This window comes from Elephas maximus, chromosome 7 (genome assembly GCF_024166365.1).
Source record: "Elephas maximus indicus isolate mEleMax1 chromosome 7, mEleMax1 primary haplotype, whole genome shotgun sequence".
NCBI classification, from domain to species: Eukaryota; Metazoa; Chordata; class Mammalia; order Proboscidea; family Elephantidae; genus Elephas; species Elephas maximus.
In genome coordinates, this window is record NC_064825.1 from 130,049,652 (window position 1) to 130,065,480 (window position 15,829).

The 15,829-nt window shown below is 51.7% G+C and overlaps 1 protein-coding gene across 1 annotated transcript; it reads left to right on the forward strand.

Moving 5' to 3' along the window:
* The first annotated feature begins 13,985 nt into the window (after positions 1-13,985).
* C7H11orf86 (chromosome 7 C11orf86 homolog) lies at positions 13,986-15,141 on the forward strand. Its single transcript, XM_049891864.1, has 2 exons — positions 13,986-14,261; positions 15,046-15,141. The coding sequence occupies exons 1-2, from the start codon at positions 13,986-13,988 to the stop codon at positions 15,139-15,141; spliced, it is 372 nt and encodes a 123-aa protein (XP_049747821.1).
* The last annotated feature ends 688 nt before the right edge of the window (positions 15,142-15,829 follow it).

Here is a 15,829-nt window from a genome sequence, read left to right on the forward strand (position 1 = left end):
CCTCCGTGCAACCGAACTTGCTGCAGCGCCGGCCCCGCCTCACGGACTTCCGATTGGCTCAGGCAGCCCAACCCCTCCTGTGATTGGATAGTGCTCTCTGTCGCTCACCGCTCCCCGCTCAGGACTCCGCCCCACGCCTGCCTGCCCGTCACGTTTAAGCCTTGGCGCCCCACGCCGGCCCCGCCCCTCGCGTCCCTGGCGGGACCCTGGATTGGTGGCAAAGCTGAGAGAGCCCGCCCACGGCGCGCCCCCGCCTACTCCCTTGTCCGCAGGAGCCCCACGTGGGCTGCCCGGCCTCGACCGCAGCCCGCAATAGGTGGAAGTGGCCGGGCTGCTAAGCCCTTTGATTGGCTGTTGGTGGAGGTGGGGACGTGTGATTCATTCACCCGAGTAGCACGTGTCTCCCAAAGCCGCAACCATAACAGATCGCGCCGGGTCTCAGGGATCCGTCTAGACGCAGTACACGCTAGCAGATGAAGACGAGGTCGGAAGGAAAGCGTGGGCGAAGGGCAGGAAGAAGGACAAGGTGCTTGTGCCACGCGGGCTTACGTGATTGTATCTTTTAGTAGCCACGGGGGTGGTGGTGGGCCGGAGTGCATCGCTGTGTGACCTTGGGCCAGTACCTTCGTCTCTATGAGCCTCTTTCCTAATCTGCAAAACGATTGAGGACTTAAGGGTTTAGAAGGCTTAGTTGAGATATGTACCGAAAGCTTCACATGCCTGTACCAACAAGGGGATACGGGGATGACCAAAACAACACCAAATTCCTGCTCTCCAGTGAAAGGAGGCAGACAGTGAACAAGTAGAATATACGCTCCATGAAATGATAATAAGGGCATGGAGATAATAAGGGCAGCTGGGTAGATTAAGGACTATGAGAACATCTCGTTAACTAGAAATTGCTTATTGGCCGTGGAAAAGTAGATACTGGAATTCCCTTCTCTTTTCAGACTCTATTGTGTAAACAGTTCTCTCTCCAGGTTCCTTGTCTCCCTGTCCATAATTCCACTTATCTGGCACAACTCCAACCCCGGGTCAATCTGTTGTTAGGTGCCATTGAGTTGGTTCTGACTCATAGTGACCCTAAGTACAACAGAACAAAACACTGCCATGTCCTGCACCATCTTCACAATAGTGGTTATGCTGAAACCCATTGTTGCAGCCACTGTATCACTCTATCTCACTGGGGGTCTTCCTCTTTTTCACTGACCTTCTACCAAGTATGATGTCCTTCTCCAGGGACTGATCCCTCCTGAGGACATGTCCAAAGTATCTGACACAGCTGTTCTAGTAGCGGAACCAGGACTAAAACCTCAGTTCTTCAGACTCAGACATTCATTTGATCAACAAATCTCTTGAACACCCACTGTGTGCCTGGTGCCATCCTGGGGACACCATGGTAGACAAGACACAGCCCCTGCCATCACAACATGGAGCTCACATTCCGTTGGATATCCAAATCCAAGAACTCTTTCTGCCTCACAGCTTTTGCAGCAGAGTTAAAGTTGTGTGACCTTGGTTGGGTCCTCTCCTTCTCTGGGTTGGATTTCCTCATAAAAGGGGTTGGGCTTGATGGACACTGAGTCTATCATTTAGTTATTGCCCCTATTACTCTCCAAGTGTGTGTCCACCTTGTGACTTCATCATTTCCTGTCAGTATCTTATTTCCCTGCTGAGCTGCGTGTGTGCCACTTGTGTCCCCGTGTCCCTCAGAAAAGGTAAGGCCCCCATCTAGGGCTGGCCATGCAACAGGGACTGTGATGTGGTAGCTTAGTCTTGGCTGGTCCAGTGAGCTCCTGGGTGGGAAGCAGAGGACAGGTGGCTCCACCTAGGTTCAGGTGACTCATATGAATACCACCAGACAAAGGTTGGGACAAAGAGACTAACTGATGAGAACCAGAAAGCAGGCAGCTTGGATGTGGGTAGCAGTTAGCATATAAATTATCTAGTTTAGGAAACAAGTTAGATTAGGAAACAAGACACCTCTTTACCGAGACTCTCTCTTACCCCCAGAATGAGTTCCCCAGGAGGACAAAGTTGGAAGGGCATTCCATTCTAGGCAGAGAAAACTGCTCATCATAGGGCTGGGTGGGGGTCCAATGTGACTACAACAGCATTTCTCGGTGGGCTTCTGTACCAGTAGCATCCGAGTCTCCTTGGGACAGGACGTTAGTGGGAAACATTTATGTTTTTACACACATTAACCACCAGCTCAGAGGTCTCAACAGTGGCTGCAAATTAGAATCACCTGCTGAATCCCTGCGCCACCCAGCCCACATAGGTCCTTCTCTGGGGAAAGGGACCCTAGCATTGCGTTGGGAGTTTAAGAAACTCTCCAGATGATTCTAACGTGGGTCAGCACTGAGACCCACTAAGAGGCCTAGAGAAGTATTACCCAGACTTCTTTGATAATAAGAACTGCCTGGGGCTCTCTGAAAACTAAACAGATTCCTGGGCCCATCCCTGTGAATTCTGATTCAGTAAGTCTGGGGCCAAACTAAAACCAGACCCGTCGCCATCAAGTCAGTTCCAACTCACAGTGGCCCTGTGTGAGCGACAGAGTAGAACTGCTCCATACGGCTTTCTTGGCTGTAATCTTTATGGAAGCAGATCCCCAGGGCTTTCTACTGTGGCACCGCTGGGTGGGTTCCTATGGCCAACCTTCAGGTTAATAGTTGAGCGCAAACCATCTGCACCACCCAGTGGGCAAAGTCCTAGGAATCCTTTTTTTATTTATTTTTGTAACAAGCCTCCAACTGATTCTTGATATCTGGGAAGCTTGGGGAACGTGGTTGAGTTCCTAGGAGGGTAGGAGGGAGGCGAGTCAGGACAGGCCAAGACAGGCCTGTGATGGGCTGGCCAGAGTTTGGGTTCGGTGTACAGGAGACAGGCAGCAGAACCCTGTTGGGAAGGACATGATGCTTGGTCCAGGGTGCAGACGCAGAGCAGGTCGGGCTGTTAGGCTAGGAGCACAGGTCTGCTTTATCTGCTTCTTAGTATCCGTTGTGTAACAGCCCAGCAGCACCTGAACCCAAGGTCAGCCACATCTCCAAGAGACGGAAGAATGACTCCAGAACCAGCGATCACGACATATGGTTTGTTGGGAAGCTTACTTACAGGACTGTGGCTCAGGGCAGCAGCTGGACCAGCTTAGCATTCCACAACTGCCTAGCAAGGGACACAAGCTTATATACCGTTCCAGTTGGGGCCAAGGCTCATTGTTTTTCTCCCACATCCTTGGGCAGTCAATGTTCCCAGGGACTTCACATCCAGGCCCAGATGTTTTCCTTCTAGTTGCTAAGGCGTTCCTCAGCCTTGGCCACTGGCTCTGTCATGCCACTCCTGGCCTTGTCCCTTAGCCTGAGTCCATCCCGAGTTCATCCCCAGCATGCTTCAGGGAAGAGCAAAGCTGCCTCCATTAGGAGGGGATGCATATAGCTGAATAGCATTACCCTACAGTATCTGTCACATTCTGGAAAGTTCTTGATTTTCTTGTTTATCTTCTACCCCCATCACGCCCTCACACCTGAAGATCACGTCTATAAGAGTTAGGTTTGACATGCCAAACCACACTAAACCAAACCCACTGCCATCAAGTCAATTCTGACTCATAGGGAACCTGTAGGACAGAGTAGAACTGCCCGTACGTAGAGTTTCTAAGGCTGTCAATTTTTATGGGAGCAGACTGCCACATCTTTCTCCTGCAGAGTGGCTGGTGGGTTTGAACCACCAACCTTTTGGTTAACAGCCAAGTGCTTTAATCACTGTCCCACCAGGGCTCCTGTTCAACACACCAAAACCAAAAACCAAACCCAGTACCGTCGAGTCGATTCCAACTCATAGCGACCCTATAGGACAGAGTAGAGCTGCCCCATAGAGTTTCCAAGGAGCACCTGGTGGATTTGAACCACCAGCCCTTTGGTTAGCAGCCGTAGCATTTAACCACTACGCCACCAGGGTTCCCGTTCAACACACAGTAGGTGCTTAATAAACAATTGGCAAATGAAGGAATGGGAGTCATCAGTGAATGGGACTGACCTGAGACCAAGTGGAGCCCTCCAGGAAAGAAGTCCAGAGGACACCATACTTCAGGAGAAGAGGAAAGTTCAAGCGAGAACAACCCGGTACCAGTCAGGCCAGAGAGACCATAGACAGGGGGAGCATGTTCTGAGGAGGGATGTGTCACCAGGGTCCCTGGGCAAGGAAGTGGGATGGGATGATGGGAGGGCATTGAGATTCATTCACTCCACAGCCATCTCAGCAGCACCCCTGAGGACACAGCAAAAAGTGAACTACTTTCCCTGTCCCCAAGCTGCTCCCAGATTGATGGGGGGACAGACCTCAGAGCATTCTGTATCAAAGCAGCATGGGGCTGCTTGAGTGATAATGGCCAGGGGGTCTGGGAGTCCAAGATGGGGCCCCTACCCCATGAGGGGGGCCTTGGAGGGCTTCCTGGAGGAGACAATGCCTGGGCTAAGTCTTAACATAGATAGGTGATGGGTGGATGGATGGATGGATGGATGGATGGATGGGTGGATGGGTGGATGGGTGGATGGGTGGATGATTGAGAGTTTATCAGGTGTAGACATTGGCAAAAGGGTTGCCAGGCAGAGGGAAGCAGCTCAAGCAAAAGGCAAGGAGGCAAAACGGGGGTCATTCCTTGGGCGTGCAGTAAGGGCAGCCATCAGCAAGCTCAGGAAGCCCAGCATGAAGGGGGCTGTGGAGAATGAGAATGAGCAGTCAGGAAGGCAGAGGCCTGAGTGAGCTGAAACCACCTGGCGAAGGGGGTCCCAGACGAAGTCACAGACCCCTCAGACCAGTGAGTAGCGTTCACAGTTCAGAAGGTGGCTTTGCCCCAGTGGTGGCCCCAGCTCTGGTATCACAAGAGGACAACCAGATGTCCTGGATCCCCCCTCCTGTGATAACAAAATAAAGTTGCATTGATTTTTATTAGCCAAATTCTGGCAGCTTGAGCCTCAGAGAGTCTGGCTGCTGGTGGGACCTCAGGGTTAAACCCTTAATGAGGGAAAGCCAGGACAAGGAAGCCAGGCCCTGTTCGGACACGCCTACCGGCTGCTTCTCCACAGGCTGAAGTCTCAGAAAGCTGTGTCTTCTATTCTTCTAAGCAGCACAGAGCCCTCGGTATGTGTGTTGGGGGTGGGGGCCTGGAGGGGCTCTTCTGGTCTTTTTGATATGCTTCTCGCCCCCCAGGTCTTCAGGGGTGCAGGCCACTCAATCCAGACTCTTAGGGTGACCCCCAAACACGACCACCACTGGCCTATGCCTCACCTTTCTGACAGGAAAGGCACCCTGCTGGGGGGACCCAACCCTTGGGGCAACAGCTTGGCCAGAGGACAGCACAGCACGTTTGTCTTAGGCCCTTCCTGAGGCAGTGGTAGCATGACACTGGTGTGATGGTGGCTTACCACTCCCGATTGCTCCATTAGAAAGGAGCTTTTGTTCAGTGTGGAACCTGTGGAGCTGTGCGAGGTGGCCCCATGGTCTTGTCCGTGGCCACTGAGCTGCAGTTTATGGACTGGAAAAAACCCAAAACCAAACCTGTTGCCGTTGAGTTAATTCCAACTAATGGCAACCCCATGTGTTACAGAGTAAAACTGCTCCATATGGTTTTCATGGCTGTTATCTTTATGGAAGCAGATTGCCTGGACTTTCTTCCACAGTGCTTCTGGGTGGATTCAAACTGCCCACCTTCAGGTTAGTTGAGTGTAAACCATTTGCACCACACAGGGACCTTATGGGCTCTAAAACCAAAAAAACTCATTACATCAAGTCAATTCCAACTCATAACGACCCTATAGGACAGAGTAGAACTACCCCATAGGGTTTCCAAGGAGTGCCTGGGGGATTTGAACTGCCGACCTTTTGGTTAGCAGCCGTAGCTCCTAACCACTATGCCATCAGGGTTTCCTATGGACTCCAGGGGGAGCCTCAATCCCAATGCTTCCCTCCACTGTGGTGTCCTTTAACCCCATTTTTTTCCCGCTCCCAAGGACCCACCCTGTCTTTTCTGCCACCCTCTACTCTGGTCATTCAGACTGGACGGTTCTGTTGAGTCCTTGGAGCCCAGCATGGGGTCTCCACAGCACAGTCGAACCTTCCATGGCCAAGGTGGGCCTCTGTCTGGCATCTCACCTGTGTTCCTAGGTTGCAGAATTCTCTGCCTCCTCTGCCTTTGGCTCAGCTATGAGATCTGCCCTGTCCGGTTTCCATGTCTCCAAGCATGTCACCCCCAAGAAGCAAAGGATGGTTTGCTGCCTCCAAAGTGCCCCTCGTTTTACAGGGTGACCCTGAAAGCAGTCCTCTCACCCACCCCCAGCCCAGCCCCTTAGCTGTCATCGGCGTGCACCTTCCACCCTCTCCACTCCTGCTTCAATGCCCGCTCCTCGGAGTCCCATGCCCCCAAAGCCTCTGGGAGGTGCATCACAACGGCCCCAGCCCTGATCCACTGTGGTAGGGTCCACACCAAGACCACTGCCCGCAGGTGGGCCAGAGGAGGGCGAAGAGCCTGTCCCCCACTCTGAGCCCTATTTCCTGTTTCTCGCAACAACCCTGTGAGGTGGGCAGGGGTGCTGTACCCATTGTGCTGGCATGCACACTGAGGCTCTGAAAAAGGAAATGCCTTCCCTCCAAATCACAGTGTTGGTCAGGAGCAGAGCTGGGACTGGACCTCCAGCCTCCTGAGCCTCAGGCTTCCTGCCTGGGCCACCCTGGGAAAAGTGAAGGAAGGAATGCACAGAATTCGGATTTCCAAGGAAGGGCTTTAGTTTCAAGGATCCCTGGTGGTACAATGATCAAGAGCTTGGCTGTGAACTGAGAGATCAAAGGTTCAACACCAGCTGTTCCTCAGGAGAAATATGTGGCAGTCTGCTTCTGTAAAGATTACAGCCTTAGAAGCCCTGCAGGGTCGCTATGAGTCAGAGTCAGCTCAAAGGCGATGGGTTTGGGTTTGGGCTTTGGCTTCGAATCAGAGCCCTAAAGCCCCAGTCCTCAGAAGCAGAATGGCCTTGACCAGTTGTGCTTCCAAGATTTCCCAGGAGATAAGGACCGATTGGGATGGTACAGTCAGTTCAGGCCCCTCCCCAGACTTACCTGATGCAAGGGGCTTGCAGTGGGGCCCAGCACTGGATGTTTTCGAACAAGGGAATTTCGGGACACCCTAGCTTGGTCTGCTCAGCCCCATTTTACAGTTGAGGAAACGGGCTCAGAAAAGAGAAGGGACAGGACTCCAGTCCCTGAACATTCGAATTAATTCAAGAGCAGCTATGTGACCCCACACTTCTCGAGCTCAACCGCTTTGTCTGTAAACTTAGAGCAATCTGACCCTAATTTTACAATTTTCTGTTGTTATCCATAAGATTTCCTGCTACAAAAGACCTCTTTAAAGTTTTAAAAAGCAAAGATGACACTTTGATGACTAAGGTGTGCCTGACCCAAACCATGGAATTTTCAATCATCTCATACGCATGTGAAAGCTGGACAAGGAAAAAGGAAGACAGAAGAATTGATGCCTTTGAATTACGGTGTTGGTGAAGAATATTGACCATATCCTGCACTACCAGAAGAACAAACAAATCAGCCTTGGAAGAAAAACAACCAGAAGGCTCCCTAGAAGGGAAGATGGCAAGACTTCAGCACGCTTACTTTGGACATGTCACCAGGTAAAACCAATCACTTGAGGATATCATGTTTGGTGAAGTATAAAAAAAAAAATTAAACCAGTTGCCTTTGTGCGGATTCCAGCTCTAGCCACCCCATGTGTTGCAGAGTAGAACTGCACTCGGTAGGGTTTTCAAGGCTCTGGGGCCTTTTGGAAGCAGATTATCAGGACTTTATCCCACGGTGCCTCTGGGTGGGCTCTAGCTGCCAACCTTTAGATTAGTAGTTGAGCACTTAACCATTCGGGCCAGCCAGGGACTCTTCAGTAAAGTAGAAGGTCAGCAAAAATGAGGGAAACCCTCAACGAGATGGCTTGACACAATAGCCTCAGCAATGGAATCAAGCATCCCAGGGATCGTAAAGACAGCATAGGACTGGGCAGTGTTTCATTCTGTTGGCCATTAGGTCACCATGGTAACTAGCAACAACAATTCCTCGGAATGCGGTTGGAACTAAACACAACCGCAGATACACAAAGCCTTGAGCACAGTGCCTGGCACATAGTAAGTGCTTAATACCTCAGAGCTATTATAGTCAATTATTATTTTTTATCATTCTTTGTTCAATTTCTCCAAGTGATAAGGTGGCCGTGGTCTAGTGTTGAACCTGACAACCTGGCGTTCTAGCTTCTTGTGGGGAAATGGAACTTTCCATACCATTGTTCCGAAGTGAAAGAATGAGTGCCCAAAAACGTACTGTACCATAAGAGCTGCTCGGGCAAACAGTAAATTACCAGCTGAACAAACACAAGCAGTTTTAAACTAAATATGTATATTTGCACAGCCTTTTGTCTCACACTCTGGTGCGGACGGTATTTTCAAGTTGAAAATCTAGCGGCATTAGCCATTAGGCTTATAGGTCTGTCTGATGGTTCTTTGGGGGCATGTGGAGACCCAGGCTGACCCAGAGAGGGTCGCACATGCACCTGCTGAAGACTCAGCTTCCTGGCCTGACTCACCTGGGCTGAATTCAAGGTTCACTGCTGGCTGTGTGTCCTTGGGCAAGTCACTTTGCCTCCCTGAGCCTCCATTTGTACATCTGGCAAATGGGAATAAGGTCCAGAGTGGTTCTCAGGGTGAAATGCAATCACAGAGTAAGGTTCTGGGATCGGAGACCACATTCTGTCCCTATTGCCTCCCAAGCTGAGACAAATTCCCCTTCCTGGCTCTCAAAGCCTAGAGAGTGGGCTAAGTCTGCCTTTCCATGCTTTTCTGCCACCAACGGGCAACCCTGAGTGTACCCAGGCCCTGGTCACCTGTAGGACTCCTACTCCCATCTCTGCCTGCACCAGTCCTCCCTGCCCCCTCTGGAGGCTGAGCTCCAACACCACCTCCTACAGGAAGTCTGCCTGGATTCTCCCCACCCGTCCCCAAGCCAGTGTGGTCTGCATTCTCTTCTGTACACCCTCAGGACTTGGTACCGGTTTTAAGGCACCTTCCTTTCTGAACATGAGAATCAGGTAGATTCTGCCCTGCTCTCCTTGGCCTCACTCCTAAGCATCAAGGTGGTCTTGCCCACACCACATAGATGTGGATTAATCTTACTGACTCACTAATAAGAAGGAACATCTGGGTAGCCTGCCCCAGTCTGCAGCCTACACCTCACAACAACCCTGTGAAAAGACAGGAAAGGAGCTACGACCCCATTTCACAGGGGAGGAGAGTAAGGCACGGGGAGGGGTCGTGACTTTTACACAATCAAGTAGTGGAACAGTAGACGTTTTTCCTAAGCATCGGCCATGTAAGTCCAGAACCCTTAGGAAATAGCACTAGTGTGTTTCACCAATTTCCAGGGGTATGTGTACTGTTTTGTCAAGCACAAACCGTTTGTGCCACCCAGGGACCTTTCTCACAACCTCTCTGAAACAGGGATGCGTCGTCAGATGAAGTGACAGTGGACATTCTTAATAATATATAAAATAATGCTATCTTTCCATTGGTGGCATTTTCGATTTGATGAAATAAGGTGTTATTCCCATTTGATAGCTGAGAAATTGTAGGCATGTGTTATGGATTGAATTGTGCCTCCAAAAAATAGGTATTGTAAATCCTAGCCCCTATATCTATGGTTAAGGTGCAGTGGTTAAGCTCTCAACTGCTAACGGAAAGGTCAGCAGTTCGAACTCACCAACTGCTCTGTGGAATAAAGATGTGGCAGTCTGCTTCCATAAAGATTACAGCCTTGGAAACCCTGTGGGGCAGTTCTGTTCTGTCCTAAAGAGTCACTATGGGTCAGAACGGACTCAAGGCAATGGATTTGGTTTATATGGTTATAAACCTGTTTGGGAATGGGCTCTCTTTGTTATGTTAATGAGGCAGGATTAGTATAGGATATGTCTTAAGTCAATCTCTTTTGAGATATAAAAAGAATAAATTGAGCAATGGAAAAGCAAGCAAGCACAGATGGGGGGAGAGAGATGCCAAGCCACATGAAGATCACCCAGGAGCAGAGGCTCAAAGAGACTAGGACCTTCCTCCACATTCGACAAGGAGAGAAAGCCTTCCCCTAGAACCAGCACCCTGAAATTGGACTTTTAGCCTCCAAAACCAAAAAATAAATTTCTGTTTGTTAAAGCCACCCACTGTGGTATTTCTGTTATAGCAGCACTAGGTTACTAAGACAGCACGTGAGGTTAAACCATTCATCCAAGGCACGTAGCTAGTACGTGACAGTTGTTAGTTGCCATCAAGTAGGCTCTGACTCATGGTCTCATGGTGACACCGTGTACAAGAGAATGAAACGTTGCCGTCTTCATGATCATTGGTGTCCTCAAGACCATTGAGGCCACTGTGTATTTGGAGTGTCTTCCAACCTAGTAGGCTCGTCTTCCAGCACCTTATGGGACAATATTCTGTTGTGCTCCATGGTGTTTTCATTGTCTGATTTTCAAAAGTAGATACCAGGCCTTTCTTCCTTGTCTGTCTTAGTCTGGAAGCTCTGCTGAAACCTGTCCACCACAGGTGACCCTGCTGGTATTTGAAATACAGGTGGCATAGCTTCCGGCATCATAGCAACATGCAAGCCACCACAGTGTGACAAACTGGCAGGGGTGGTGGAGCATGTGAGAGAGGAAGGCTTTAAACCCAGGCCATATGATGGGTTTGGAATCCAAGGTCTCAGGTGAGCAGCCTCTTTGCCAGCTCCCAGTGCCACCTCCCGCCTCCTGGTGTTCACGCCCTCTTGTAGTCACCTTCACTTGAGTGTGGGTTGGGCCTGGTGGCTCTCTTCCAAGGAACAGAATACAAAAAAATCAATGGGATGTCACTTCCAAGATTAAGTTCTTAAAAAACTGGCTTGTGTCTGGCTCGCCACCTCTTATTCCTTCACTCTGGTGGAAGCCAGCTGCCGCCACGTGTGAGCTGCCCTTTGGAGAGGCCTACGCGGCCACAGGAACCAGCAAGAAATTGAGGACTCAGTCCAACAGCTCGTGAAGAACCGAATCCTGCTGGCCACCGCAAGGGCGAACTTGGAAGCAGATCCTTCCCCAGAAGACCCTTGAGGTGGCTGAAGCCCCTTGATTGTAGCTGAGAGACCCTGAGCCAGAGGACCCAGCTCAGCCACCTCAGGTTCCTGACCCACAGAAACTGAGAGATAATAAACGAGTGTTCTTTCAGGCTACTAAATTTTGGGGGTAATTTGTTATTCAGCAATAGAAAACTAATATTATTAGCTACAGTTGAGTCGGCCCCAGACTCCTGGCGACCCCATATACAACAGAACAGAACACTGCCCGGTCCCGCGCCGTCCCCACAATCGGTTGCGCACAGGACCACCGCGATCTGTAGAGTAACTGTTGGTTGGTTTTTGGAAGTAGACGATCAGGCCTTCCTTCCTATCGTCTTAGTCTGTAAGCTCTGCTGGAACCTATTCATAGCAACAGGCAAGCCTCCACTGACAGAAGGGTGGTGGCTGCCATCAGGTGCACTGGCCGGGAACTGAACCCAGGTCTCCCCAGTGGAGGGGCAAATTCTACCACTGGACCACCGCTGAGCCCACGTCACCACTATTTAATACCAAGTGTTTACTGTGTCGGCTCCCGGGGACACAGAGAGGGAAACCATGCTGTCCTAGCCTTCGAGGGATGCCCAGTCTGGCAGGGGAAGACATACATGTGTGATGGATGTCAATTTGAGTATTGGGTGGGGTGGGTAGGGAACCGCTCACCTCACCCAGCCTGGGCAGGTGGCTGGGGCAGCGCCACTGGACAGGGTCGTGAAAAGTGAGGAAGAGCAGGCCAGGTAAAGAAGGCGGGGAGGAGTAGGGAGGGAAGGAAGAGAACACATATTTTCTCCTGGTCTGCAAAGGATTTTGGAAATTGCTTTAAGTTTACGTGCTTAGTAAGAAGGTACTCAGCAGCTATGTGGCTGATGAAGAGCGGTGACTCACCTGACACCTCTCAAAAGTTCAAGTCAGTAGGATCCCAGCTCAGATTCTCTCGTGAGAGCAGGGGTTTATGCCTGAGGGAGGGGGCGAAGATTGTGTAAGGGTTTTGTTGCTTTTTAACCAGGGTCAGGGTCAGCCTGTGGGTTAAACATTAGAAGTGAGGTTAGGGTTGGGGTAAAGAGGGCTGAGTGCAGATCAGGGTTGCAACTGGGGACAAGCTGGGGCCCCTTTTCTCCGTTCTCCGCTTCACAATGGCCCGGCTATAGCCCCTCTGGCTGGGAGCTGGGGCCAGCAGACCTTAGAGATCCTCAGCCCCGGAAGGCCCAGGAACTCGAGAGGGAGGAAGAAAGGCGAGGGGGGCCTGGGCTGGGATGAGCTAAGTGTTGCAGCCAGCAATTCCCTGATCCCAGGTAGGGACACCCTGTGCAGCGGTCCAAACACAGGGGAGGCAGGACAGCTGCCTCCCAGGCCTGCCACTTACAGGGCACACTCTCCAGCCAGGTGCTTAATCTCTCTGAGCCTCAGTTTTCTGACATGTAAAAAAAAAAAAAAACAATGGGGATAATCCCCACCTCACAGAACTACGATGATGATAAATGAAATACATGAAAGGCTTAGCTCTGAAACCAGTAAAAGTTCTCAAAAAATAGTTGCTTAAAAAAAAAAAAAAGACCTGATGTGTGAGGTCCCTTGTCCTTGGGTCCCTGACTCCAAGGAATCTGCTGACCTGGCCCACGGACCTTTTCTTAGCTCTCTTAGGGAAAAGAGCTGCTGCTGGTAGTATTACTTTTAAAGGTGTCCACATTCAGGATTTAATTTTCTTCTCAACCATGACCTGTTTTACAGATGAGGAAACTGGCCAAGAGGGGAAGGGACTTGTCCCCCAGTTCCCGCTCACTGACTGCTGGCTGGGCTGTCCACCAGTTCTCGTTCACTGAGTGCTTGCTGCGTTGTCCACCAATTCCCACTCACTGAGTGCTGGCTGGGTTGTCCACCAATTCCCGTTCACTGAGTGCTTGCTGCGTTGTCCACCAGTTCCCACTCACTGAGTGCTGGCTGGGTTGTCCACCAATTCCCGTTCACTGAGTGCTGGCTGGGTTGTCCACCAGTTCCCACTCACCGAGTGCAGGCTGGGTTGTCCACCAGTTCCCACTCACTGAGTGCTGGCTGGGTTGTCCACCAGTTCCCACTCACTGAGTGCTGGCTGGGTTGTCCACCAGTTCCCACTCATTGAGTGCTGGCTGGGTTGTCCACCAGTTCCCGCTCACTGAGTGCTGCCTGTGCACAGCCCGTGCATCATCATATTCAGTCCTCACAACAATCACCTATTTGTCCCTGTTCCAGGTGAGGAAACCAAGGCACAGAGGGGAGAAGCAACATGTCTGAGGTCACACAGCTGTGAGTGATAGGGCAGTTGGTGCTCAGAGGCTGAGCTCTTAACCACTATGCAGAGCTGGAAAACTAGGGGCAGAGCTTTTTGGGTCTGGAAAAAACCCAGGCAGCCTGACTCCCAGCCTGGAGCTGTCTTGTTTCTTGAAAGCCCATGTCTGTTTTGCTCAGTAGCTGTCTGTGCTCAGTGTCAATGGAGTGGTTTAGACAGCCAGGGCTGCCAGAGTTCAGGAGAAAAGAGAAGCTCTTCAGGGTTCAGGTAGTCAGGAAGGGCTGCCTGGAGGAGGAGGAAGAGGCACTATGATCTGGTCCTGGCCTTTGCCCTTTGCCCAAAAGGTGGGTTGGAGGTGGGGAGGTTGACTCAGGATGCGTCAGCCCATGTGGCTTGCCCTTTGGTTTTATGATGGCCACCTCAGCAGTAACAACCTTTGACCCCAAGTGAGCTCCCATGAGATGGGTGGAGATGCCAGGCCATCTCAGAGGCAGAGTGGCTTGTCAAGGGGCAGAAGCAGTGCTGAGTCTGTGCCTCCAGAACCATGGGAACAGGACTCCGAAGCCAGTCCCTGCGCGGACCCCGGACCTCCTATGGCAAGCTTCAGGACCCTCGGGGGAGGCCGCAGGAGGGCCGGCTCCGTCGGGCGCTGAGCCTCAGACAGGGGCGAGAGAAATCCAGGCCCCAGAGCGTCGATGGAGGTGCAGAAGCACTGGACTGCCCTAGTCAGGAGCGGCTGCCAGGCGGCCTGGGGGACACAGAGCAGCTGATCCAAGCCCAGCGAAGAGGCAGCCGGCGGTGGATGAGGCAGTACCAGCAGGTATGGCTGACGGCTGAAGGACGGAGGGATGCTATAGGGAAGGGGGTAGGGACGCCAAGCAGGGAGAGCCAGGGCACAGAGGTTCAGAGACATACGAGGCCACATTCCAAGAAGTCAACAGGGCTGTGTAGAGATGAGGCTGGAGAGAGAGATACAAAGGACCCATATTTCAGAGGGTCCTGAAGGCGTCTGAGGTTTATCCTACAGGCAGTAGAGAGTCATTGAGGGTTTTTGACCGGGGTGGGGGGGGGGTGATGTGGTCAGAGTTGCTTAACCCATCAGAGTTGCTTGGAGATCATTAATCTGGCAATATATTGGAGGGGGTTGATGGAGCCCTGGTGGTTAAGAACAGTGGTTAAGAACTTGGCTTCTAATCAAAAGGTCGGCAGTTCAAATCCACCAGCCACTCCTTGGAAACTCTACGGGGCAGTTCTACTCTGTCCTATAGGATTGCTATGAGTTGTAATAGACGACAGCAAGGAGTTTATGTTGGAGGGGTGGATGGAACAAGAGGCAAGGTGATCAGCCAGTACAACCTCCCAAAAGTTATATCTTGCATCTTAGCCCCTCCCCCGGGGTAAGGGAGCGGGGAGGTCTGGACCCCTTTGGTGGCAGCTGCTTGCTCCTGGCTCCCCCTTCTTCCTTAGGGAAAAGGGTCGTTAGTGAGGAGCGCTTCTCTCTCTGGGGTCTAGCACCACCTGGTGGCTACAGGTGGAACAACACCCCCCCCCAGCCTCTGGGACCTGGTTCCCTGGCCCTGACCTCCCCACCTGTCTCCCAGCAGGTAAGAAGAAGATGGGAAAGCTTTGTCGCCAGTTTCCCCAGTGTGACCCTGAGCCAGCCAGCCTCCCCAGAGCCCCTACTGGACGCCACGAGCTAAGGATGCTGGGAGTGGTGGTGGGCCCATTCTGCACCCAAAGGAGATCCAGTGTTGGCTGACCTACCTCTTCACAGAGCTTCTGGACTGTGGATGCAGCATTTCCTCCACGTGGACTGCTCTGGCTTCCTCCATGAGGCCTGAGGAGACCTCGGCCACTAGCTCACTTAAAGCCCTGTGTGAGCTATGCCAACTTTCTGGGCCTCCCACCCCAAGGCTAGCTCTCCACAAAGACGCTGACAGGACTGAGAAGAAGCGGACCTCTGAGGGATTCTGGGCATGGAGACCCCTTGGACTATGGTATGCATGAGGGTCTGAGAAGCCTGCCCAGAAGTGGGGGTGTTGATGTCTTTGGCCCCTCCTCAAGACCAGTCGTAAACGTCCAGGACAGAGCTTGGTGAAGCCAGACCCATGGCTGAGAGCCTCTCAGACACCATCTGGTCGACAAACCATGGCCCAACCATGCTTCTCCCCAGCTGCTAATGGTAGGCAGGGACACTAGGTCTCCTTCCCAGATGGGGAGCCCATTGAGGGCAAGGACCACATCTGGGCTGCCCTCAGCAGCAGGCACTCAGTATATTATCTTCCATCCTCCCACCACCCTGATGAAGAAGCAGGGAAAGCCTTGCACTTTCCATGTGACAGATAGGGAAACTGAGGCCAAGGGGATGGATTTATTGTTTTTGACATC

Coding starts and splice junctions, on each gene's coding strand:
- C7H11orf86 (XM_049891864.1), top strand. CDS start 13,986: ATGGGAACAGGACTCCGAAGCCAGTCCCTGCGCGGACCCCGGACCTCC. Junction 14,262..15,045: donor GGATGAGGCAGTACCAGCAG/GTATGGCTGACG, acceptor GTCTCCCAGCAG/GTAAGAAGAAGATGGGAAAG.